This window comes from Eptesicus fuscus, chromosome 14 (genome assembly GCF_027574615.1).
Source record: "Eptesicus fuscus isolate TK198812 chromosome 14, DD_ASM_mEF_20220401, whole genome shotgun sequence".
Classification (NCBI taxonomy): Eukaryota; Metazoa; Chordata; class Mammalia; order Chiroptera; family Vespertilionidae; genus Eptesicus; species Eptesicus fuscus.
The window spans coordinates 12,188,452-12,214,610 of record NC_072486.1 but is presented as its reverse complement, the minus strand read 5'-3'; the positions used below and the strand labels follow the sequence as shown (position 1 = coordinate 12,214,610).

The 26,159-nt window shown below is 41.4% G+C and overlaps 1 protein-coding gene and 1 long non-coding RNA gene across 2 annotated transcripts in view; one reads left to right on the top strand and one right to left on the bottom strand.

Annotated features, from left to right (window-relative positions):
* LOC129151417 (uncharacterized) overlaps positions 1-9,912 on the top strand; it is a 53,879-nt gene extending 43,967 nt beyond the window's left edge. The window contains exon 3 of the long non-coding RNA XR_008558098.1: positions 9,812-9,912. This is a non-coding gene — a long non-coding RNA (uncharacterized LOC129151417). The remainder of the gene's footprint in view (positions 1-9,811) is intronic.
* On the bottom strand, positions 3,384-5,328 carry NPVF (neuropeptide VF precursor). The gene is given in 5 exon segments (XM_054726159.1): positions 3,384-3,498; positions 3,500-3,748; positions 4,604-4,611; positions 5,192-5,253; positions 5,256-5,328. Coding segments are annotated over 5 exon segments (507 nt in total).
* Positions 9,913-26,159: the final 16,247 nt, after the last annotated feature.

Here is a 26,159-nt window from a genome sequence, read left to right as displayed (position 1 = left end):
CTGGTGCCCAACTCCAGGCCAAAAAGCTAACGTGTCTGGGGGAGGCAGAGTAGAGGTGGGCCTCCAATGTGGAGGGTGAGCCGATAGAGGGTGATGCCTGTTGTAGAGGACCCCAGAGAAAAATGGGCATGAGTGGAGTGGGTGCCTGTGTCCCAGGGTGAGGGCTGAGGCCAGCCTGGGGATTGAAAGGTATCATGGGAAACAGAAGAGTTGCGGGGAGGGGGTCCCACCGCAATGGTGGGTGGTATCATCCTCTGGGTCCCAGGAGTGAATCTGGCTATTTACTAGTATTTATTGTGTAGCAGGATGTTTCACGATACTTTCTCTGCTGCTCAAACCTGGAGGTGCAAAGGTACTAAATACTATGTACATTGCAGTAAGTAGTCTTCCTGATGGGCCCCTGCTCCCCTAAGCAGGGCAAAGAGAGTTGGAGACACATAGGAGCAGTAGTATGGCTGTGGAGGGGCAGCCTGCAGTTCTGCCCTAGGCATGGCAAGAGGGGTCTGCATTTTCTGTGGATCAGGTGGATGCTGAGAAGGTGGCAGGCCTGAGCCCCTCTTTGGCAGTAAATGGGCATGGGGAGTACAGATGAGATGGGGGTGGTGGGAAGAGATCAGGGAGCATCCAGGTCTCTTAGGCCAGTGTGAAGGTCACTGCTGTGCTTCCCAAGAACTCACGTGCAGAAGCAGCAATATTATATAGAGAGGACGAAAGGGCTGCTTTTGATTCCCACCCCCACATTCTCCTTTGCCCATCCCAACACCCTGGAGAAGATAGGAGGTTATTTTCCAGAGCTCTACCACATTCTCTCTCACCACCTACCTCTGAGGTGAGGAAGGGGAGGAAGAGAGGGCAGAGAGATGCTCCTTTTCCTCTGCAGGTGCTTCCAGCAACCAGCCCGGCCTGCGACCGGGAGGGGACACTGTGCCTCAGATCCAAGGTTGCGTCTTTAACTGGACTTGATGGAGTTTTCAAATATCAAGAAGTGACTAAAGAAGTTATAGAGTTTGTCCACAGTATCATTAAGGGATCTCTACCCAGCAGGGAAAGGAGATCCAACATGGCCCAGCCAGAGCAGGATGGATGAAAAATAATGCCGTTTCCGGTTTGCACCCTATGGAGTTGAATACATAATTTATATCTGATTAAGGACTTCATATTCTTATGACTAAAGTCAAATAATTGCATTAGTGTTGTGGTCTGTGTTCATCAATTGTTAGTTTAAGAGTGACCAGATTTTTTTCTGCAAATGAAATACTTGAAACATTAAATGAGGAGAAAAGAGATACACCAGGCAAAAAAGGTATTTTATAACTAGTAGTTGCCTTTTGAAAAATCTCTCTTTAAAAAAAATCATCACAGATTCACTAGCGTTTGGTGCAATGGAACAAATGGGTGTATAAAATCATGTTTATAAGTGATTTGTTATTCATTTATTTGTTAATTATGTTATTCTGTTAAGTTATTGAAGTTTCATCATAATCTTTTTCCAGGTTACCCTTTTATTTAATTTTTACTTCAGTGCAGCTGTGTCCATGATTTTTACATGGAATACTGATATGGCTTCCTCCGTCCCACCCACATTTCTTCCCTCCCTCCCCCAATTATTAGAGGCTTCTTCAGTATTTGCAATGCCCCTTTTATTTAGACAAAAATTATTTCACCTTTGCATGACAATATTCTTTAAATTTAAAAATAACGTTCAAGATACTAGCTGTACTGACAAGAAAAAAATTGCTGCCAAGGGTAACCCATTAAAAGCGTGTAGGGACTCTTCGTTCATGGTTGCCTTCACTACAGGGTTGTTTGCAGATTACACGCCACCACTTTATATCGTTGTCTTTAGGGACAAGCTCCAGATTTCTTCTTCTTATTTTTGGTTTCAGTTCTTCATCACCTATTTTCTTGAATGCCAGTGTCCTAAAATGTAAGCGGTGCAAAATGTTCTCATCCATCAGAACAATAGCATGTAAAAGCGTATAAAAATACAAGCCCCAGTGGTCTTAATTGCCTAATTATACCTGAGGTAAATAGTGTTGCACTTGAAAGGAGTGATTTGTAATGGGCACTCAGACTCACAAACTTAACATTGACTCTTCTCTCCCCCATCACTGCCCCACTCCCAACATGTGATGAGTTGCCAAATTCTACCTCTGTATAATATCTTAGGGCCTTAGCATAAACACCATTGGTTTTCCTTTTCCTGGTGAATAACACCCCCAATCCTTTGCCTGGCCCTGAGTGCACTCTCTGCTTCTAGCTCATCCTTCTCTCCTTCTTGCCTCTCCTCTTTGCATGCTCTTTGCTTTGCCAAACTGAACCCCATATGTTTTTGGCTCACATGGCTTTAATACCTTTGCTTATATCCCCTCTCTTTGCCTGAAAGTATCCTCTCTCCTCTCACTGGTCTCTACATGCTCACAGTAGAGCCAACCTTCAAAGTCCAACTCATGAAACATCCCTGGATTCCCAGATGAAGAAACATTCTCTTTTTGTTGACCCTTCATAGGAATCTATTAGTGCCTCTCACATCATTTCATTCATTCTGTCAAATCTTGAGGGCTTACTACGCATGAGACACAATTCTAAGCAAAGGACAAAAATTGTGGGATTTATGGAACTGAAATTCTAGTAAAGGGTACAGACCCTAAATACATAATGTTAGGTGGTGATAAGAACCATGGTAAAAAATAAACCAGCGGCATTCTGAGGTCTTACTGATGAGGTGTTATAGCATGCCACCTTACTCCTTCAGGTCTTACCTAAAGTGTCATGTACTACTTTATCCAAAAAAAAAAGTTTTTACATGTACTTTCTACTAGAACATAATAAATAGGTAGCTTATTTGTTTTTTAATCTCTTGTAGTACCTTGCACTCTCATCTGTACATAGTGTATACTCAAGAAATACTTATTATTTAATAAAAAGAATGACTATAATAACTGAAATTATTTATGAATTGAGATCCAGAAAAGAAATTTAAAGTTGAGGAGGATAACCTTCTGAATTTGAGAACTGGGTATCCTTTGTATTTGTAGAAAACTCAAATGAGACCTTTTATGTTAGGTCAAATGTTGGACAATGTCATAAGCTTAAATTCCCAATCTGTCACCACATGTGTCATCTTTGTGGCTATAGGGTAATGATATGGCCCATATGGGGCTTAGGAGGAGCCATCTCATTACTTTATACCTGTAGTCATGTTTACACCTGACCTTCTATAGTTCTCAACTTACAGGTATTTATTTCCCCGGGTCTTTGCCTTCTTCCTTCTAAGGAACTTAACTTTCTTAGAAACTTCTCTTGAAAAGATGCAATCCTGTGTAAAGTTTCTGGAGCAGCTGTACATAACTGCCCATGCAGTGTCGTGGGTTTTCAGGTATCTACCTTGGGTGTTTTTGATCAGGATTCTGGATTTCTGGGGGCTGGCAGGACATAGCCTAAAGCAACTCACTGACAGATGGTGAATGCATGGGTCTTTGGAGCAAATCACTCAGTCTTGGTCACATTTTTGGCTGTTGTTGTCCCAAACCTTTGTGGCAGATTAGATGCTTTCCTTTATATTTCTTCCCTTCTCAGAGGCAGGGTGGTCATTGTCCCAGTGCTTTCTTCTCTCATGGGCCTCCCAGGTCTCAAGGGCAAGTTTTTGTTGACTGCAGGTGTGCTCATCTTCATGATGTGTTTTGGACCCCAAACTTTTAATTCTTCAAAATGGAAACTTCTTTTCTTTTCCCCTTTAAGGTTTCCTCTACGATATCATTAGAAATGAGAATTAAAATTATTTATTATTGTTATGAGCAATAGAGTTGAACCCCAAATGAACTTAAATCCAGACTTTAATCTGTAGAATTGTTAAAGCTATAACCAAAGTGTGTGTTTTCATGCACATAATAATTGAATAAATAATTTGCATTAAGTTTCTGAAAGCAATCTGGTTTCTCTGTCCCTGGACTATTGGAAGACAACTATAAAATATTAATATATAGAGTGAATACAGCAATGTGTTCAAGCAGCAGGAACAAAATGAGGCATTGAAATGAGACAAATGTTTATTTTACTGCAGTTATTCTTTTTCGGCTTTGGATTCACATTGTTTATGGAGTATTTAATATACTTTTATATTTTGATTTTGGAGAAACCTCCCATTGCCTCTTCATGTCTCTTGTTTCCCCTCTGTGAAGGCCACAGCGGTGGATACATGGACACAGAGATGCTAGCCTGGTTTCATGGTGTAGGTGGAGGAGGCTCTTCCACCGGTTCATATTCAGAGTTCCAGTCTAAAAGCATTTCTCAAGAAACGGATCATATTTTTATTAGTATATACATTATATTTTTAGTAAAGCACCAGTTAGTCTGTGGGTTATTGCCCCAGTAATATGCCAACTTTAAAGAAACCATTTAAAATACAGCAACTGTATAATTAGATTTATTTAATCACGAAAGTTTGTCCATATAAAGATTTAAAAAAATATATATTTTATTGATTTTTTACAGAGAGCAAGGGAGAGAGATAGAGAGTTAGAAACATCGATCAGCTGCCTCCTGCACACCGGATGTGCCCACAACCAAGGTACATGCCCTTGACTGGAATCGAACCTGGGACCTTTCAGGCTGCAGGCTGACGCTCTATCCACTGAGCCAAACCGGTTTCGGCCATATAAAGATTTTTAAATGATTGTTTTCTGATTGTAGAAAGTAATTTATACTAATTTCAGCAAATTTGGAAAATATCTAAGAGCATAAGGAAGAAAATAAAAATAACTTGCAAATCCACCATGTAGGGATAAATATTTTAGTTAGATTTACCACAAACTTTTATTTGCTAAGTAGAAAGTATCAATGTCATATTGTTTTGTTTGTAGTTGAAGACAGCTCAAATGTCCAGCCGAAATGTATCCAGATCTTATTTTTTCAACTGTTTATCACAACTGTGTACTTCTGAGTCCACTGAAAATTATTAATGCACCCTGTGCTTGCTAAGCATCAGGCTCTGTCCTTACATGCTAATCGAAGAAGCCAGGCTGTTTGCTGTTGTGTTAAACAATCCGAGTTGTAAGGAATCTGCTGTCATGGGGATGCTGAAATTTGACAGAAAGCAAAGCACAAATGAACTCTTCCTTACTCTTCACAAAACCATCACTCTGGGCTAATATATAGTTAGTGCTAGTCATGTTAGAGTTAAAGAGCTTACTTCAGAACATTTGTCATAATTTTCTTTGCTGTGAATATTGCACATCATTAATTCATCTGCATGAAGATGTTTGATGTTAAGAAGCTTGAAGTGGTTAAAGTCAATAAAATGAATCGTTTTGATGAAATAACTTCCATTTTGTCCTAAATCTAGAATTAAGTTTATATGTCTGATGTCTACAAAGAAGGGAAACTGTGGTCTTTTTATACTGTCTAAAAACAAAGGAAAGTTTGCTTTACCATGGAAATCAATCCCACATGTTTTAAGTACTAATATTAATTAGAGTGTTTAACTAAAATATGTATGTAAGGAATGTGGGTAACTATTCTGGAAGACAGCAATGTTTCTGCTTACAGATTCATTAACTTTGAAAATAATTTCCCTCATTAAAAAGGAGCTTCTAATGAGGTAAGTTTGGGGCCATAGTAATTAAGATTCCGAACAAACGGAATGCTTTATTTCTCTGAGCTCAAACAAAAAATATATTGGTGTTTGCATCAATTCCTGGGAGAAGGAAAAAATAATATTGAATACATGCTAGCCACATTAAAAAATTTTTTTTATCCCCACAAAAGAATTAGCCATACTATTTTCAAAATGTCAAACAAAATTAAGAATGTGAAAATAGGGGCTGGGTGAAAAAGGTGAAGGGATAAAAAAAGAATGTGAAAATAATTCTAAGTCACATAATACCCAAATAAAATGCCATTAATTAACTTTTTGCAAAATGCTGTTTGGTTATTAAAAAGCTCTGGAGTAAATGTCAGCTGTAGCGCGAAGGGTGTGCATAAGACCATGTGATAGGCATTTTGACAAACTGGCTGTCTCGGGAGAAGCTGGAGGCAGTTCAAGGCCTTTTGTATTTGCCCTGTGGGCCTTATTTGGCAAAACTGTATAAATCATCGGGATTTTATTTTTATGAGATGCTGCATCCTACCTTCTTCCTCAAAGCCCTTAAGGACCCCAGCAGAGGTTTGGTAAGTCACACACATGCTGATTTTGTGGTTCCCCTGGCCCATATTACTTAAGTAATCTCACATTGCCACAGGCATACAGACATCATGGCATAAGAAAAGAATTTGCAGAAATAAATGCTTATTTACTGAAATGCCAAAGGAGCAGATGCCTGGTATTCTTAAAAGACCCACCTATCACTAGACTGCCTAGGTTCTAGGGAAATCATTACTTGTTCCTACGTGTCCATTGAACCCTTTCAGGAGAAAAAGACTGATTTCCAACACTCTAGCTACGTCTAGACACAGACACTTAGAGTGAATTAACAAAAGAACCAGTCATAAAATTGCACTTTTTGTGTCAAGAATTGTACCACCTTTAGCCTCTCTCACCAACCTATCATAGTCTGAGATATGAGATGGGCAGGAGTGAAGCCCTTTCTTTCTTTTTAAAATATATTTTTATTGATTTCAGAGAGGAAGAGAGAGAGATAGAGAGATAGAAACATCAATGTTGAGAGAATCATTGATCAGCTGCCTCCTGCACCCAGTTGCAGGCTTGATCCACATCGGGGAATGGGGGAGCCTAAAGCCGAGCATGTGCCCTGACAGGAATTGAACCTCAACCTCCTGGTTCATAGGTTGATGCTCAACTACTGAGCCATGCCGGCAGGCTGAAGCCCTTTCTTTGTAATGTAGGTCCTGAGAATAAAGCAGAAAGTGGAAAACAACAGTGGGTAAACCCTTGGGTACCCCACGTCACACTTGCCCACGGCCTCTCTTAAGGCATTTGACTTCATTGGCCTCATTTGTTTTGGTCTGTGGTAGCAAAGGATCCCCACAGTAAGAGGCAATTAATTCAATTCATAGTCTAATGTTAATTTTGTAAAGCTGTTAGTGGATTATTTGGGTTTAATTTCCCTGAGGATTTAATACAGTGTTCTTCCAAATTGTTTCTTTGCAAACTGCTGATGGAACTTCCTTTTTTTTTTTTTTTTTTTTGTGGTCAGTAGATTCAAACTTTTGAGAAATGGGAGAAGCAAGGAGCAAGTTATGTTGGTTGAGTTCACACTCTGGAAAAAGTAGAAGGAATGGCTTGGGTCTCTTTCAAAATATGTTTGTGAACTTCAGCAGTTCACCAGTTTTCAGTGCTGCTACTTAGGGTTCTGGCACATCCACCCTTTGTCCAAGCCAAAATCCTTTGTAAGATCCTTGACTGTTTTCTCTTCTTTCTGCCACTTCTCATTCTGTACTTTAATGAACAATTATTTCTAGTTTTGAGCTATGACATTCAATAGATACTTTTTTGAGCACCTATCATGTGCCATGAATTGTTTTAAGTACTTTGTAAATTAACTTATCTATATATATAAAAGCCTAAGCCACCAAACAACCGAACGACTGGTTGACCAGTTGCTATGACGCACACTGACCACCAGGGGGAAGACGCTCAATACAGGAGCTGTCCCCTGGTGGTCAGTGCACTTCCACAGCCAACCTCCTATGGTCCCTCCCCCCTGCCGGCCGGCCCTGATTGGCCCCGATCGCAGGCCAGGCCAAGGAACCCCACCTGTGCACAAATTTGTGCACCAGGCCTCTAGTCTTTCATAAAAATCCCATGAGCAAGTACTATTATTATTGTTCCTACACTACAGAAAGGGAAACTAAGGTGCAGAAGGATTAACTTTCTCGGTAAGTGGCAAAGTCAGGATTTGAACCCAAGCTGTCTGAACACTTACTCACTGTGCTAGTTTGCCCAATCAAGTCTGGTCTCTCCTAACTTCTGAATAGCTCTTTACATGTGTTCATGTCTCTGTTCTTACTGCCATCACTCATTTACCATTTTCTCCTGACTAGAACTTTTTCTTGGTCCTCCCCAATTCTTCCTCCATAGTGCAATCAGAAAAAATCTAAAACATACCATACAGTATATTTGATTTCTTCTTTAATACCTTCCTATGATTTCCCATTTGTCTGACAATCTTCAGAGAGCCCGCTTTTCATTTCTGGTACTCTTATTTCTCCCACATTCTCTCTTTCCACTCCCTACAAACTCTCTGCTTTATGACAAACTTCTTTCTGTTCTTCCAAGTAAGTGGATGTGCTTTCTCATGCCTCCAGGCCTTTGTTCATGATTTTCTTGTGGAATATTCGTCCACTTCTTCCACCTTTTCATTGTTTGGGTCTCAGCTGAGGCATCACATGTCTGAGAAGTCTCTCCTGACTTCCAGCTCCAATAAATGGCCTTTGTTCTTCCCCAGCCATGCCTCTGCTCACTCTCACTTGTCTTGCTTCCTTGTTTCCCCTCTGCTGCTCTGGAAACTGTGAAGGCAGGACCCAGCTTGTGCAGATCACAGTGGCATTTCCATTGTCAGAGATGCTCAGGACATTTCATTTCTAAATGAATGAATACATTTTCCATTCGTTTTGGAAATAGGAGTTAAAACTGAAGTTGCTTGTTAATTATTTTTCCCAGCTTTGGCTGTCGACCAGAGTTTTCTCATTGCTCTGACTTATCCATTATTGGAGCTTAAGTTTATTGGCTTATCCTGAAATCATAACATGTTAACATCTCAGGCTTTCCAGCTCAGAGACCCATATATGAATAGTCAGATATAAGCCGGCTGAATGTGAGTTTAGGTTTATTCTGTTATAGTGCAACTTACAACTTATTAGGTTCAATCTGTTCTGCTGGATCTCACCATGCTGAAGGCCCCAAACACCAGGAAGGGTCTGAAAAGAGACCACACAGCCCCATGGAGGGCTTTCTGACAATGCTTCGGGCTCTCCCACAGGCAGCCTCCACAGGCCTACGGGCTCCTCTGGCTGAGGCAAGAAAGGGCTCTCTGATTGCTTATTATTTTTCCATGCCCACTAGCTGCACCTCTGGCAGGCAGTTAGAGGGTGGAACACACCATTTCCACCAATCAGGAACTGAACTTATTGGAGTTGCATTTAGGATTTTTTAAGGCTCCAGTAAAATATTTAAAATTAGAGTTTTTTTGTTTTCCCATGGGCTGCAAGTTTTTATTTAAATCTTTATGTAAGGAGACAAATGTACTACTATTTGTAATACCTTAAACAATAAAAAAAGTAAAATTAAAAATAATACTAACTAAATAAATCTTTATGTAGAAGGGCCGGCTCACTCCACACATTTATCTCTGTCCCCTGAGGCCATGGTGAGACTTACCAGGGAGGTGGTGAATTTTAATATCCCGAGGAACCTCATTATAGAACCCTTCTCCTCACCCTCGACCCAGAAGATTACTTCCAGGACGTTTGCCTTTTTACACTGTTTATGTCTTCCTTCCCATCTAAGCACAATCCAATTGTGCTGTGCAGAAGAATTTATGGCATTATAGTTTTATTTTGCATTTCATGATTGCGAAGTATTTTGCAGCCATTTGTTAACTAATTTAAGGCCCTCTTTAGAGGGTGGGTGGTGGAATTACTGTATAATTCATTTCAGCATTACGTATGCAAAGAGAAAGAAATACCTGCCTTGGTTTCAAAGAAAATCATCCTATGCAAATTGCATAAAATTACTGTTTTAAAGATGTGTGGTGGTGCCTTTGTTTCAAGATTTACGAGTGGCTTGTTATAATGAGCTTGTCACATTTGGATAGCAGCGGTGTATTTACTTCTCTGCTTTTTATTATGACAGATGCCAGCACCAGGGCCTTCGAGGTGCCGACACGAAAGGGAGACAGAGATTATTCCTCCATGTCCTAAATGCGGTTGAAATTCAATTCTAGTTGAAGTACCTTAAAGAATCAATTTGTACAATACAAGAATAAACATTAAATATTTATAAAAATTAACTCACATGATTTATTCTAGAAGGTTGTTTAAATGGCAAGGTCCCTATGTCTAAAGGGCATATTTCAGAACAACGTATTGAACAAACTTGCAGTGTCAGTGTTAGATCTTCCACACCGTGTGCAGTGGTAATGTTACAGAAATTTTAAAGCACTTGTGCGAGGCTGTTTAGGAAGCAGCCGCTCTACAGCACAGCTTTCCAATTCCAGCTTTTACGCTTTTTAATGTTCATTTTTATTGACATTTTTTTCCTTGCAGGAAAAATGTGTGATTTTTACTGGCCTGGCAGGAGGTTGTGGTACCTCTTGCCAAAGCGTCAGGAAAACTCAGAATTCTCTACGTGAGGGACAAAGACCACATGTTTAGTTAAAACAACACGTAGCTTTCATACAAATATAGGTAATGGAAACCAAGACTCTTGGATTTTTTTTCCTTTGGCTATTAGCTTTTGATGTTTTAAATATAAGTCAGCAGCCACCTTGTAATGCCAGCCCCAGCAGAATAATTCAGTTTCTTACAAAATGTGCACTTTTTCAATATCTTGTTTATAATTTTTAAATTTTTGTTTTGTTTTATTCTTGTTTTGGAGGGTTCTGCTCTAAAAAGGAGAAAGTGCTCTTCAAATAATAATTTGCTTTAATAAAAAGAAAATTTTAAACTGTCAATAACTGAGCAAGGACCTAGCCCAATCCTTACGCTTTTTACTCCAGCTTGACCATACCTTCACGGGGGAGGAAATCTGTGGCTTAAACCTACACCAATGCGCGTTTGGGCGCGTTAACAAAGGACAACTGTTGCCCCATCTCACACAGGAGCGAGGGCAGATGGGTAGCTAATAAAAATGAGCATCATCAGTAATTCACCCTGGCTGGTTTGGCTCAGTGGATAGAACGTTGGCTTGTGGACTGAAGGGTCCCTGGTTTGATCCTGGTCAGGGGCACATGCCCAGGTTGCGGGCTCAATCTCCACTGGGGAGTGTGCAGGAGGAAGCTGATCAATGATTCTCATCATTGATGTTTTATCTCTCTCCCTCTCCCTTTCCATTCCTCTCTGAAATCAAGAAAAAATAAAATAAAATAAATGTTAATGTAATCCTATTGAATACCTAATGAACTTAATTCTATAGTGGGTGTTGTACCTGGTGAGTTTAAGAAATTAGATATTTCCCCTTTGAGAACCTGAAATAAAGAAAATAGACAAAGCTGGTAAAGGTTTTAATGCTCAACCAGGCGTATAATCTCTAGGGACAGTAGCCAATTATAAACAGGCTGGAATGACCCAGAGCAGTTGTATAATGGTAGGCTTTGGCTGATGGGCTCTGATAGAGCCCTCTCTGATTCATTGATAGGAGTAGCCAATGATCCATGATCTAGAAGCATCCAATTGGGAAGAGGGATGTAGATCTTCCAGAGAATACTATCTCTGTCCATATACTCTCCCTCAGCTTCTAGGTCAAAAGCAATGGAATCACCCTTCCTATGTTATATATATAATTGATTTTTAGAGAACGAGGAAGGGAGAGTGAGAGAGAGAAACATCGATGTGCGAGCAAAACATCATTCAGCTGCGTCCTGCACAGCCACAACCAGGGATTGAGCCCACAACTAGGGCATGTGCCTTGACTGGGAATCCAACTGGCAACCTTCTGGCGCCACACCGGCCAGGGCTGTTTCCATATTTTTTAGTTTGATTCGTTTGTTTAGAGTTACCACTTCAAAACTTCCCTTAATGTATATCTTAACCTGACCTAACTTGGATAAAAGAATCCAGGGAGAAGGAGCCCCAGAATCTTGGGCTAAGCAGTGCATGGTGAAAGATGGAATAGGAGAGAAGTCACTGTGGGCTCACTTTGGACCTCCCTGTTCCTTGAGCAGTTTCCTATTCTTGTAAATGTTTTGTAGCTCAGGCTTTTATATTGGCACAGCTGCACAACCAGGCTCTCCTCTATCTGATATATTACTCAGACTCCTTGGTTGCATGTTACTGAAATTTCTAACGTGTTTAAGCAAAATGGGGAATTTATTATGAGGATACTGGGATGCCTTATGAGTGGGGTTGGGACCTATAGAACATCTGGAGTCTAGGACTCAGATCACCATTGGGACTCTCCTGGATTCTCACGTCTTCTTTCAGCACGTCAGTTTCCCCTCTGACTGCTGTCTTGATTTTTCCACTTCTTTATCAATTTGTTAGTACCTTCTGAGTTTACACCTTCAATTTCAGCTCCCCCCTTCCCCTTTCAAGAAACTGCCTTATCTCAGATTCAGAAAACCAGGAAGGATTCTGATTAGCCCAGTCTAGACAAGGTGCCCTATTCTGAACCAGTCATCTGTGGCCAGGAGTGGGGCACATTGCACTAACAGAAAATCCCATTGCAAACCTGTGAAAGAGTTGGGGGTGGGGGATGCTACTGGGAAGACAATAAAAAAGGAGTCCAATACAGCTGGATAGATACAGAGTAAGGGAGAATCTGGACTCTTCTCTCCCTGAATCCATTTCCCTGTTCCGAGCGAAAACTGCTTCCCAAGCTGATGAAAAACTAAGTTCCGAGTTGCATTCCAAGGACCATTTAACCATTCTGTGATGGTGTGGGCATGTCTCTGTTTCTCTCTAAAGATGCTGAAGAGGTCTCTGTCCTCGACTGGTGATTCCAGTAGACAGTGCTTTCATCTATGCCATCTGGGCTTTGTTTTTGCAAGCAGGTGTTCTTGTGTGATATTTTTGTGGCTCATGTGGGGCTTTGGTGGTAAAAACAAAACAAAACAAAACAAAACAAAACAAATTCTAGATCTTCCTTCCCCAGGGGCAGCTGAGGGCACAATTCCCAGCTATTTCTCTATAAATCCATCAAACGCAGTGCCAACTTTGAGAGCCTGTAAGATTCCCTTTCTCCCCTGGCAGGTGAAAGCCCTGGCTCAGGTGTTTCTCTTTGGCATTTGGAGGGGCTCCTGTTTCCAGTGTTGTTCTCAGCACCAGATATGAAGTGCTATCCTGAGACTTTCAAGACCAGGTGGTTTGGTCCCTAAATGGTCCTAAACTCCTTTTTAACTTGGGCCTGTAAAAAAAATGTTTCACATCCTTTGTTTTGCTGTGGGGATACCCACTTGCCTCATGTCTTCCCACTGGGTTTATTAAGGTCGGAGGAGTTCTGTGACCTGGACTAGGGTGGTTCATTGTTTTTTGAGCAAGAAAGTTTATTTTTCTATTAAGTTGGCAGATTTGCCATTCTCTATCTGACACTTGGATAGTCCTCTCTTGGGAACACTCCAAAATTTCCTCCATTATATAATGAACTGTATGGAGATCAGTAAGGACTGTTTATTTTGGAGATAGTAAAAATAAGACTCTTGTGAATACTTACAAATATAAGCATATATCCTTTTGGTAATTAGCTTCATTGTTCTCTGTCAGTTTTTTTTGACAGTATTTACACTAAATTAGAAATAGTAATAATGGGACATCCTAGTTCAGTCCTACCAGCGTATCTGTCTACGATAAAAATATTTGCTTTCAGTGACAGAAAGTATTTTAGAAGTGTTCATTAAAACAATTTGATAACTGTGTATCCATTATTAATAACCCAAGGCAGGGAATTACATATTACGTGACTCATGTAACCAATAAGGAAGCTGCCATTTCCATAATTATAAAGAATTCATATCACATCCATTTTACTATTCTATATCACTTGACCCATTTATGACTCATTTTGAAAGAGTAAGATTTAAAAATTCATAACGTTTTTTAAATGAAAAATCTGCCAAGAAATATCTCTCTTCCTTAGCTAGCAGTGGGTTCTCTCCATGGGAGAGGCGGGGCCATTTGGTCCCACACCCCTCTCCTCTCACCACACTCTCAGAGGAAGTTCAGGGTGCCCTGGGTCATGCTGACCCTGTTCCTCAGGAGAGAGCCGAGCAGAGGACGCATGCTCTCCTCCTGGAAGCCTTCTGAGGGGCCAAATGTGAGCAGGATAGTTGGAGTGCCAGTGAGCGACGTAGGTTGCCCACGTTCTGGAACAAATTAAAGCCATGGGGTGAAGGCAGCCACAGAGTCCGCTGGTCTCTGTTCAGTGGCTTAAGTCAGTTTCTCCATTTGGAGAAAACACCCAGCAAATACTCAGCAGGCCTGGCTGAGTCATCAGCCCAGAAGTTGATCGCAAATGTCGGTTACTGGTAGCTGCTACCGGTGCTGCTTTTATTCTTACCACCTTCTAGACTAATTGTGGGGTGGGGTGAAGAGGAAGTGGGATGCAGGCTGGGAGGAAGGAGGGTATAATTGAAAGTCTGGTAGAAGATGCATGTTTATCTTCTAGGTTTTCTTTCTGGCACTGAAGAGAGAACCAAGCCTAGTGAATAATTCTTGGCCTGTTATTCCTTTCCCTCACCTCCACCCCAATCTGAAAAGTTATTGAACTTGGAGCATCTTGTAATTAGGGTCAAGGAGATCCCCAGATTTTGGTCACACCTGAGGACCTGGGGCAGCATTGTTTTTAATACGTGGTAAAATTAGTACCTAGAGACTCTAACTCCTCTCACACGTGATCCAATTGCTTCTCCCTCCCTCTCTCTGGACGGGCCTGTGCACAACAGTTGCTGAAGTGATTTTGATGAGATGTGACATTTGAGGACCGTGACCACCGACCAAAGAATCAGAGCTATGTTATCCAACATTTTACAGGCTACAAAATATACGCTGGCGAGCATTTATTGCTGGTACTGACAGCTCGAACCAAGTTTCCTAAGCCTACAGAGCAGACCTCTCACTGCTGCTAATTTTACTATCAACAAATAAAGAGAAATAGGAAACAATATGGACCAGCTGAACGAGAGTGTTTTTGGAGGGTGTTACACACTCAGGTAATCTGTAGGAAGGGTGACTTTTCTCCCCCTAAAGCTAAAAAAAGGACTCAATTTGCACAGAAATAAAATGGAAAAAAATATAAAAAAAAAAGAGTTATAACCAGAGATTCTGCACTGTCCTCTCAGGACAGCAGTGATTTACTTATTAAGGCAGCCACAAGGGAAATGTTAAAAACTCTGTAGGGACATTTCCAATATGATGGATAGAACTTTAATATTAATATAAGATTCATCATTATAATGTAAGTTATAGATCTAAATTGCCCTTCATCCATTGAATCAGTCCTTCCCAGCCTCTTATACAGGTAGCACATGCTTTAAACAGTGTCATATAACAGGACTGAAGTATTTCTTTATCTGTAGTTTCTGAAGTTCTGTTCACAGAAATAGTGACCCGCTGAGTCATTCATCTTTTATTGTGTTATCTAGACCATCTACATTTCTTCCCTTTTTATTAATATTTAGTACACCTTAAACTATACTTAAGTTGTATTTTTTTCACAAATAGAAAAAGTTACTATTTCACATACATGCAGTGCGTTTAAAAGGAAGAGTTGATCATTAATCTACTTGTTGATTATTATACAAAGAAGAAGAGTGTTTGGTAGTTGCCTAGTGCATCATCACTGACCCTGGACATGTATATTGTTTAGTCATCTCACTCTGGGTTTTCCAGTCTTGTTATACTGACATAAAAAAAATGTTGGCATTGCCTTGCTAGAATTCATCCTGTAAGACAATGACAACCCTTTGGAATGAGAATGATTGTAGTGTCGATAGCAATAATAATAAACGTTAAGACTTGTCTGCTGCTTTTTCCAACAGAGATTTGAACATTCATTGGTGGAGTGTACAATCACTTATTCTTATCTTAGTCCAAGATACACATGATAATAAATCCATGAGTACAGATCACGAATAAAGTGTGAATACGGACAAGTTAGACCCTCAAGTTCTATAAAGAAAAGGGGACTTTCCAGAGTATGCTGGCAGAGAGAACGAAGATGGCGGCGTAGGCAAACACCTGTACTCATTGCCTCCCACAATCACATCAAAATTACAACTAAAATACAGAACAACCATCATCCAGAACCGCTGGAAAGCTGGCTGAATGGAAGTCCTACAACTAGAGAAGTAAAAAAGAAAGCACACTGAGACTAGTAGGAGGTGTGGAGGCACTGAATGAGCTGGTCTGGCACCCACATGGGCTGCTTTTTCAACTGGGAGGGAGATGGCCTCTGTGGAGGGCGCCTGGAGGAGCAAGACCTCCAGGCCTCCAGCCCAGGGAACCAGAGCTGGGAAAAGAAGTCCCTCTGGGCAGTAAGAACTACGGGCTGTAAAAACCAGCGGGGATTGGGGCTCAGTGACACAGAGGCAGCTGGTGACCCAGCTGCTCCTCTTAAAAGGCCAGCACCACAAACTGAACTTACAAGCTCCTGCTTCCTCTGACCTCCAATGCCAGGGCAAGGCTCTGGGGGATCCAGACACATATGAAGATAAACTGGACTGTCTTTCATCAGGGCAGGAACTCTGGGGTGGCTTTCTTCCAGAGGAGATGCTCACAGTGGTCATTGTTCTAGTGCTGGGACCTCCCCAGTTGCAGGGGAGCCATTTCTGTTTGTTCCACCTGGTGATTCCCTGAGACCTTGCCCCATCTAATTTACAACCCACCCAAGCTGTGTGCAGTGGCTTTTGCATATGAATGGCCTGTCCTTTCTCAGGTTAAAACTTGTAAAACAAGTTGCAGTTGGGTCAAGGAGCCCCAAACCTATCAAGAAAAGGCCCAAGAACCAGCACCAGCACCAGCCTGCCTTGCTTCACACCTGGACCTTGTCTGGGCACTTCTAAACACAATACAAAGAGGAGGAATCTGTAGATCTCTCTGTAGCTCCTGCTAGGTGGCCCCAGGCAGTGGCTGACTTTGCACCTCCTTGGAGACCCAAGAGCCAGTGGTCAGTGTCAGACCATACCAGATTACAACTTTACACATCCGTAAGTGAAACACTCAAGGGGCAGACTCAGTGAGCACCAAAGCTCCACTGAAGCAAGTCCTGCTCCATAGGGTATCTCCTGCACAGCAGCTCTCCCACCGTAGTCACAGCTGGTCCTCACAGCCATTTGGCCTGGAGGTCAATTCCTCCCAGTGACACCAACAGCAATCAAGGATCAACTACAATAAGACTGTGCTCACAGCCCACACAGGGGTGCATCTAGAGTGTCCACCTCAGGTGATTGAGCAGGCTGAGGCACTACACAAGGACACCTACTACACAAAGCCACTTTATCAACTCAAGGAGACTTAGCAGCTCTACCCAATACATAGGAACAAACACAGGGAAGCAGCCAAAATGTGGAGACAAAGAAACATGTTACAAATGAAAGAAATGGATGAAAGCAAACTACTAGATATAGAGTCCAAAACCACAGTCATAAGGTTACTTAAGAATCTTCTAGAAACCTCCAAGGGACTTAGTGAGACTTCCAAGGATCTTAGTGAAAATGCCAAAAAAAAGGAAAAGGACCAGTCAGAAATTAAGCATACATTGACTGAAATAAAGAATAATATACAGGGATTCAACAGTAGACTAGAGGATCCCAAGAATCAAATCAATGATTTGATATATGAGGAAGCAAAAAACACCCAACCAGAAGAGCAAAAAGAAAAAAGAATCCAAAAATATGAAGATAGTATAAGGCATCTCTGGGACAACTTCAAGCGTACCAACATCTGAATTATGGGACTGCTAGAAGAAGAAAGAGAACAAGATAGTTAAAACCTATTTGAAGAAATAATGACAGAAAACTTCTCCTACCTGGTGAAAGAAATAGACTTAAAAGTCCAGGAAACACAGAGGACCCCAAACAAGAGGAACCCAAAGAGGACCACACTAAGATACATCGTAATTAAAATGCCAAGGGCTAAAGACAAAGAGAGAATCTTAAAAGCAGCAAGAGAAAAGCAGTTAATTACCTACAAGGGAGCACCCATATGACTGTCAGCTAATTTCTCAACAGAATCTATGCAGGCTATAAGGGAGTGGCAAGAAATATTCAAAGTGATGAATAACAGGAACCTACAGCCAAGATTACTCTACCCAGCAAAGCTATCATTTAGAATTAAAGGTCAAAGAGCTTCACATACAAGAAAAAGCTAAAGGAGTTCATCACGACCAAACCAATATTATATGAAATGCTGAAGGGTATTCTTTAAAGAAGAAGAAGAAGAAAAATATAAAAAATATGAACAACAAAGTGGCAACAAACACATATCTATCAACAATTGAATCTAAAAATGAAATGAATAAAAAATCTGATGAACAGAATAAACTGATGAATGGAATAGAATCAGGGTCTTGGAAATGGAACAGACTGACAATTCTTAGAGGGAAAGGGGTATTGGGTGAGGGCAGGAAGAGATTAGACAAAGATCTTATATGCATGTATGCATTACCTACGGATACAGACAATAGGGTGGAGAAGGCCTGGGGTGGGGTAGGAACTAGGAGGGGGGAAAAAGAGGGACATCTGTAATAATCTCAACAATAAAGATTAAAGAAAGAGAAAAAGAAAAGAAAAGGGGGCTTTCCTTAGGTCTGGGAATCACTGCATACAATGTCACTTTTTTATAGATTCCCCGTGCTCATTGGCTTCACTCCATTCTGGTTACTCATGAGCCCATGGAGTAACCAATGTTAACACTTGGGTGTATCATCTCATGTATTTGGTTGGCAAAACTTTTGAGGATGTAAAGTTTCTAAGAAGACCTGCTATAAAGAAAACTGCTTAAGGTTGTAGGATCCAGCATTTCCTAAACTTTCTTTTGACCATAGGGTTATTTCCCCCCGCCTTTTTCTTAAATAAGATCTATGAACACATTGGGGAATGCTGGCCAAAGAGAGAGGTCTTCATGAACTTGGCTTCTTCTATTTTCAGGCTTTGATTTTCATTGGAAACCTTTCAATGAACCCCAATCTATTCCTTAAGTCCTGGCTCAGGTGTCAACTTCCTCTGTGGAGATTTCTCCTCTTGTGCTAGAATAGATATGTAATTTTCCCTTTTGCTTCCTACCCCTATTGCGTGTGTGTGTGTGTGTGTGTGTGTGTGTGAGCCCTATGTTAATGTATAGATCATGAGCTAATTTATTTATATTGTATTTCCCCCATTCTAAGCTATAGTTTCCTTTGTTTTAAGGAGTGTGTTTTTCTTCTTAGTACCCTACAGAGTGCCTGGTTTATTGTAAGAGGTCAATAAGTGTCTGCTGAAGGAATGAATGAGTAAGCAGAGCCTGGGAACTTAAGAAGAAAGATTATCTTTCTGATGTGTTGATATATGATTAATGAATGAACTCTTTTGAGTTAAGTACTTTTTTCCATTATAGTGAGTAATTTCCATCCAGTTGATTGGATTGAGATAGACTCTGATGTGAAATGGTTAATCATTTAGTCTACAAAAAATACAAGATTGACTGTGGTTCAGTCTGTTTTCCCCTTTGTATAGACATGAGCGGTATAGATGAGAAATTCTAGCACCCAGTTCTAACAGAGACTTTTAAAAATTTATACTCACAATCAGTCCATAACTCAGGATTTTATTTATTTTTTAACTGCTATGGGGGAAAATAGAATTTATAGATCTTTTAAAAACCTAGCATTATTGATTTAAAGAATTACAGATTTTACTATATTATGCTTGTAGCCTTTTTATTTATACTACTTAAAACATTTATTTCTGATATACTCTAGGTTTCAGGCTTACAATTTGTGTTGTGGTTTAGGTATGTTTTCCTCATTTTTCTTCCTCCCTCCCTTCCTTCCTCCCTTTATAAAATATTTTAAAAGATGTGCTAGAATAAAGATAATACCCCTCTTTGGCTCTACCCCATTCCAGTTCTATGCCCATGGAGTGACCAATGCTAACACTTCGGTGCGTTACTTCATGTATTCATTGGCATAAATTTAAGGGGCATGTGAGGACCCAGGCCAGGATGGAGGCTAGAAGGCTACATTTACAACATTGTTTTATACATGTCCCTATTCTCTCTCTTTTTTTTTTTTTAAAAATTAAAGTATAGTTGACATACACCATTATGTTAGTTTCAGGTGTACAACATAGTGATTTGACATATATAGTCCTTATGATATGATTACCATAATAAGTCTAGTAACCATCTGTTACCATACAAATTTATTATGATAATAATGACTTTTCTCCTATTGTCTTTTTTTTTTTCCTGCAAAAAGCTTTATTGTTTCATTTGGTCCAATGCATGGGAGAGGGCTCCAGGGTGGTTAAAAGAATGGCTGGTAGTTTTGGGAAGAGGCTCAGGTAAAAGCCAGACACCAGAGGATGCAGAGGGGTCTCTAGGCTCCAAAAGCTCCTAGTCGTGCTTGAGGGTGAGCCTTTGGAAGAGATACTCACCCAGCCCAGACTGGGGGCCGGCAGCCTGCAGAGGTAAGTCAGGTGTTGCCCATCTTCTTGATGAGTTCCACCTCCTCATCCAGGAAGTGATTCTCTAGGAAGTCACAGAGATGACAGTCTGTGCAGGTAGAAACCAGGGCCTGCAGCTCCACAAGGGCCTGGTTCAAGTTCCTCTCCAAGGCCAGGGTGGCCTGCATGGCGTCCTGAGTTTTGCCCCATTCATCTTGGGAGGCTTCAGCACGTCCTGGAAGAGAATGCGGCCACTGCGCTTGTTTTGCAACTTTAAGAGACGCTCAGCGCCCTCGTGCTTCTTCTCCACCAACTCTCAGAAGAGGTGGCCCATGTCCTCGAGAGCCACATCATCTCCATCGAAATAGAAGCCCAGAGAGAGGTAGGTGTGGGAGGCCTGCAGATGCAGGTTGGTCGGGCGGTGACTGCAGCCTCCACCTCGGTGGAATAATTCTGACAAATTTGGGAGCTCAGGGTTGTTTGGCAATAAGGAGTTCAGGTAGAAAAAAAAACCCCGATGTGTTGGCTGGTCCCGGAGGTGGTTCTGAAGGTGGTGACTGGATAAGTTGCAGGAGAGTGGCCGGAGGCTGGAAGAAGGGGCGTCCCTGGGTCTGTTCTGTCCAAACACTGTTGAAGTAAGAGACAGATCTGGGACCGCCGAGGGCACTGTCTCCTATTGTCTTTTGGAGATGGCTCACAAAGCCCCAACCTGGTGAGGACATTAAGAGAGGGGAGTTAATGAAACTTAATTACGTTTCTGTCATAGAGACTAGGCTGGCAAATTAGCTAGGGTTAAATCAGCTCATTTTGCAGTGTTGTCAGAACATGAACAAGAGGCAGCACACCTGATTGGAAGAGGAGGAGGAAAAATGGAAATAAGCCAGAAAGGTTGTTGGATTGGGGTCAGGAACACGCAATATCTGCCTGCCCCCTCCCCATCCCTTAATTTTTTTTTTTTTTTTTTTTTTAGCAACGAAGGCTACCACTGCAGCTAAGTGACACTCATGGGTACCCCTGGTATCATGGGGAAGGCCTAAAGCAAAAGCAAAAGGGTTGAGGGTAGTTGGGGAAGAGAGAATGGAGAGGAAGAGAGTCAGAGGAGGGGGAGAGTGAGACTAACTATATGATGTAGTGGGCCAAGCACTTGATTCAGAAAGCACATTTCTAACAGTATTTAGAAAGCACTCAATTTAGAAAATTCTAGTTTTCAGCTTCTGTGTAATCTTGGGCAATTATTTAGCTTATAGTTCTTCATGTGAAAGTTTATGGGTTGCAAGATGATCTCTAAGGACTCTAAAAGTCAGTGTTGGTGATGTGAGGTAAGGAATTTGAGAGAGCTGGAGGAAAGAAGGAGATATACTATATAATAAAAGCCTAATATGCTAAGTGTCTGGTCATCCAGTTGTCTGTTCAGCCAATCAAAGCATAATATGCTAAGGCTGTTCAACTGCTTGCTATGACATGCACTGACCACAAGGGGGCAGATGCTCCGACCGGTAGGTTAGCTTGCTGCTGGGGTTCGGCCGATTGGGACTGAGCAAGAAGGTCCAGACATGCCTTGGAGCCCTCCCGCAGTCCCTCCCCAACTGGCCAACCTCCCGTGTCCCTCCCTGGCCCTGATCGCACACCAGTGGGGTTCCTCGGCTTGGCCTGCACCCTCTTACAATCTGGGACCCCTCGGGGGATGTTGGAGAGCTGGTTTTGGCCTGATCCCTCAGGCATAAAAGGCTAATATGCAAATCGACCGAACGGTGGAATGACTGGTCGCTATGACATGCACTGACCACCAGGGGGCAGATGCTCATGCAGGAACTGCCCCCCTGGTGGTCAGTGCACCCCCACAGGGGGAGCACCGCTCAGCCAGAAGCCGGGCTCATGGCTGGCGAGCGCAGCGGCGGTGGCAGGAGACTCTCCTGCCTCCGCAGCAGTTGGACATCTCCTGAGGGCTCCCAGATTGCGAGAGGGCGCAGGCCAGGCTGAGGGATCCCCCCCCCCTAAATGCATGAATTTCATGCACCGGGCCTCTAGTGTATGTATATGATCAGTGAAGGTCATCCAATTCAGGTGCCCCTGAACTTGTCTGCTTAGGAGCAAAATCTACTTCCTCAAATATGTGGGACAATTAACTAGATCTAGAAGTTTCTGTTCATTAGCTGGGGTGGAAATGAGAATCTGGCTAATAGAGAAAGAGGCTGTTTTATATTTGACCCTGGCCAGGAAGCCAAAAGATGGTGGGCCGTAGGTAAGTCCTGGTTAACCAGGTAAATCTTACACCTGCAGGTTCATCCCAGGAAACCAAATGTGGAAATGGTGACTAGATTCTCCAACTTTCCTCTGTAGATGGGGTTATTTTGACAGGGCACAAGCTCCTTGGCTAAGTACCAAAGGTCCCTGAGAGTCTAGCGGGACTTAGACTACAGACCATTTGAAGGCCAACATAGAATGAGTTTCACATTCTTATGCAACTGCTCCAATGTCTGAATTCCAAAGGTGCTTTAGAAACAGAACTCAGACTTGGACCCTTGACCGTTAGAGTACTTCCTGTAGTGCATTTCAGGGTAAGCTCGGGGACAATCTGCTGTGGAATGTTAGAACAGAAGAATAAGTTTCCAGTTGTAAGCTCTTAGTTGATTCCCCAGAAAGCAGTCCTGTGAGGCCATTCTTATTTTTACATATGGCATATCTGAAAAAGGGATTATTCGGCAATTGCAACATTTTTTGTTTTATGTGCCTCTGAAGGCAAGAAATGTTTTCTCCTCCATCAAGTCTTAAAAAATATTTATCCTGGCATCTTCCCATTTTTCTTTCCACATGGAAACTCTATATGTTTAAGACGAGTTGTGAAATCATTCCTAGGTATGCACATTATATGGAGATTTTAGAAAAACTTTTAAGGAAAATGAATATAAGATGCTATTTCTTTTATGTACCAGACATTACAAGCCATTCTTTTGTTGAGCTTTTCTTGATTAGCAAGATGTAATAAAATGACGTCTATTCTCACCCTGTGGCAGGTATGCTTTATCTAGTGGAACAGTATATTGAAAACAGCATGAGGATAAGAAAAAAAAAAAAAAAAGAGAATTTGAAAAAAATGTCCTTATGATAGCCTTGTGAATACAAGGCTATCTTCTGGTTAAATAAAGCTCCAGCAATAATTTTGGGTTAGGTATGTTCTTCAATTATGCATTTGATTTTGGTAATAAAAGACGCATGCTTTTCAATAACGTTTGGAATTTAAATATACCATTCCTTTTTCCCAGCCTTCAGGAGAGCACTTACCAATGTAAAAGTTACCTCTAACCCATTCTTGTCCATTAAAAATTAAATGCTTTTACAGTAAATTATTAAAAGTGCTAGGTTGGCTGCAAATCATCAAAGGTACCATAAACCATTATGCAGGCAAGCAAGTGAGAAGTCTGATTAAATCTAAGGGATCAGAAGGCATATGCATCCCTCGATATCCATCGCAAATTCCAAACTACAAAGAAACCATAAAATGCTACATTAAATTACTTAAAAAAACTCTACCAGGATTTTCAAAATTCAACAGTGACTTGCCTTTTCAATTAAGTATGAACTAAGAACCTTCTATTGCAAAGCAGAGATACACCACTGTTTACTGGTTATTTCCACTTTCTTTAAACCTGCAGCAAAATTAGTCTCATTTTTCCAACTGATATAACTCTTTTTAAAAAAAAATATTTTTTTTATTGATTTGAGAGAGGAAGGGTGAGGGAGAGAGAGATAGAAACATCAGTGATGAGAGAGGATCATTGATCGGCTGTCTCCTGCACACCCCACACTGGGGATCAAGCCCTCACACTGGGGATCAAGCCCCCACATTCGGAATCAAGCCCACAACCTGGGCATGTGCCCTGACCGGGAATTGAACCGTGACCTCCTGGTTCATAGGTTGATGGTCAACCACTGAGCCAGGCTGGCAGGGCCTGATCGTCTTAACAGAATTGAGACATTCTGACAGTTTGTCGAAAAGCTAGTTATTACGTCCTGTTTTCCCCACGAAGTGCCTTTACTGTATTTTGATTACACTGAAAAGACAAGATGGGCCCTGAATGTTAGAAGTAGTTAAATAAAAGATGTTTAAAGAAAAAAAGGTAACTCATGGTTTTGGCTTAAATGAGATCATACATATATCAACTATAAAATGAATAGCTACTCACAGATGCATTAAGTGGTCTATCGAAACAGCTCCTTGACAAATAAAAAGATGTAGGAAAAAGAAAAATATAAACAGGGAAGGAACATTTGGTCAAATTGTGATAATTGTGCAGAAGAGGAACAGCAGCCCAAACAAGCATTTACAGTTGAGTTTCAGAGCAGGGGCTGCTCCCAAGCCTCGCACCCCTTGTTCCTATCTGCCAGGTGACATGAGATAAATGGTTCTGCAGCTTTGTTGGGATTGGTTCAGGTGGCTCATAAATCTGAGTGAATAAGTGAAAAGCAGACAGTTGAGGGCCAAACAAGTGTCAAGTGATTTCATCTGTCAGTGCTTCTAAAATGGTAGTGTACACTGTACATCAGAATCACCTGCAAGACTTGTTAAAACACAGATGGGGGTGTAACCCCTTTCTGCTTTAGCAGGGGTCTGGGGCGGGCCCAAGAACTCATTTCTAATCAGCTGGTAGGTGATGCCACTGCTGCTGGTCCAGGGACCTGCCTTTGAGAAGCACTGATTTATGATGCCTGATGATCACCACCCCCCTGCGAGATAGGTGCTGTTAGCCCCATTTCATAGGCGAGAAAACAGATGAGGGGTGAGTTTGGGAAACGTGTTAGAGTAAGGTTTGAATTCTGGTTAAAGAGAAGCTGAGAAATTGCCTTCAGAGACTCTTCAGACTTTCTGAACCACTTCAGTAGGTGGCAGAAAAGCGAAACTTCCAACTGTTCATCTCTACTCTCCCATCACCCTCCAGAGGCAAGGATGTCATTAGAAAGAGGCAGAACTGTCATTGACACATACTCAGCACTGCATGGACCCAAAGACCACAATGAAAACTGAAGCCATTCTTTCAGGGGATCCTTGAGCACTTTAGATGGAGAAAATGAGGAGAGGAAAGGTTTAATTAATGATTTGATTTTACATATTATATGAATGGCAGCATTGGGGTGTCAGATACTCCAAAACCCAATCCAGGTCTAATTGTAAGAGGAAAACGCTGGGGCTTGTTTGCCATCTTGATTGCCACCGGCCATACCCACCATCCAAAAACTGACTGAATGCGGGGAGAGGCAGCGTAGTGAGGTGGACTAGCTACTTAAACCAGGATTCATTTATTTATCATCTATTTCTTGAATATCTTTCACATACTAGTCACTGTTAGAGGTGCTGGGATAAAGTGATAAACAAAGATAGATATAATTCTTGTTTTTGCAATCTATGGGCAGCAAGACAATAAAGTAAAAAAATAAATAAAAGGAAATTTAAGACAGTAATAAAGACAATGAAGGAAATTAAAACCAGATAATGTTGTAGAACATGACTACAGACTCAGACATGTATAAACATGGGTTTAATGGTTTACTAAAGATGCAGAAAGAAAGGCGGAGGATTGACTACCAGTCAAAGGTTGAGACTATCACAGTCCAGTTTTTTAATTTAATTTTATGAGATACTCTCTTTTATCCATGAGTGCAACCCAAGATTTTCCCTCCAAACATCTCTAGAAATTGTTCTAGGATCCTCAGTCATGGTGGAAGTATTTAAGCCAGGAAATTGGCAAATGATGGCGGAACTTTAAAAATGATTACTGTTTTTCCAGAGGGCTGGCTGTTATTGGGGGAAACTTCTCCATAGGTCTGTCACGCTTCTACACGTCTTGCTGGGTATGCCAAGACTGTGAGGCCCCATCTTCTTTTTCCACAGGCTAGTTCTCTGGCTTGTGT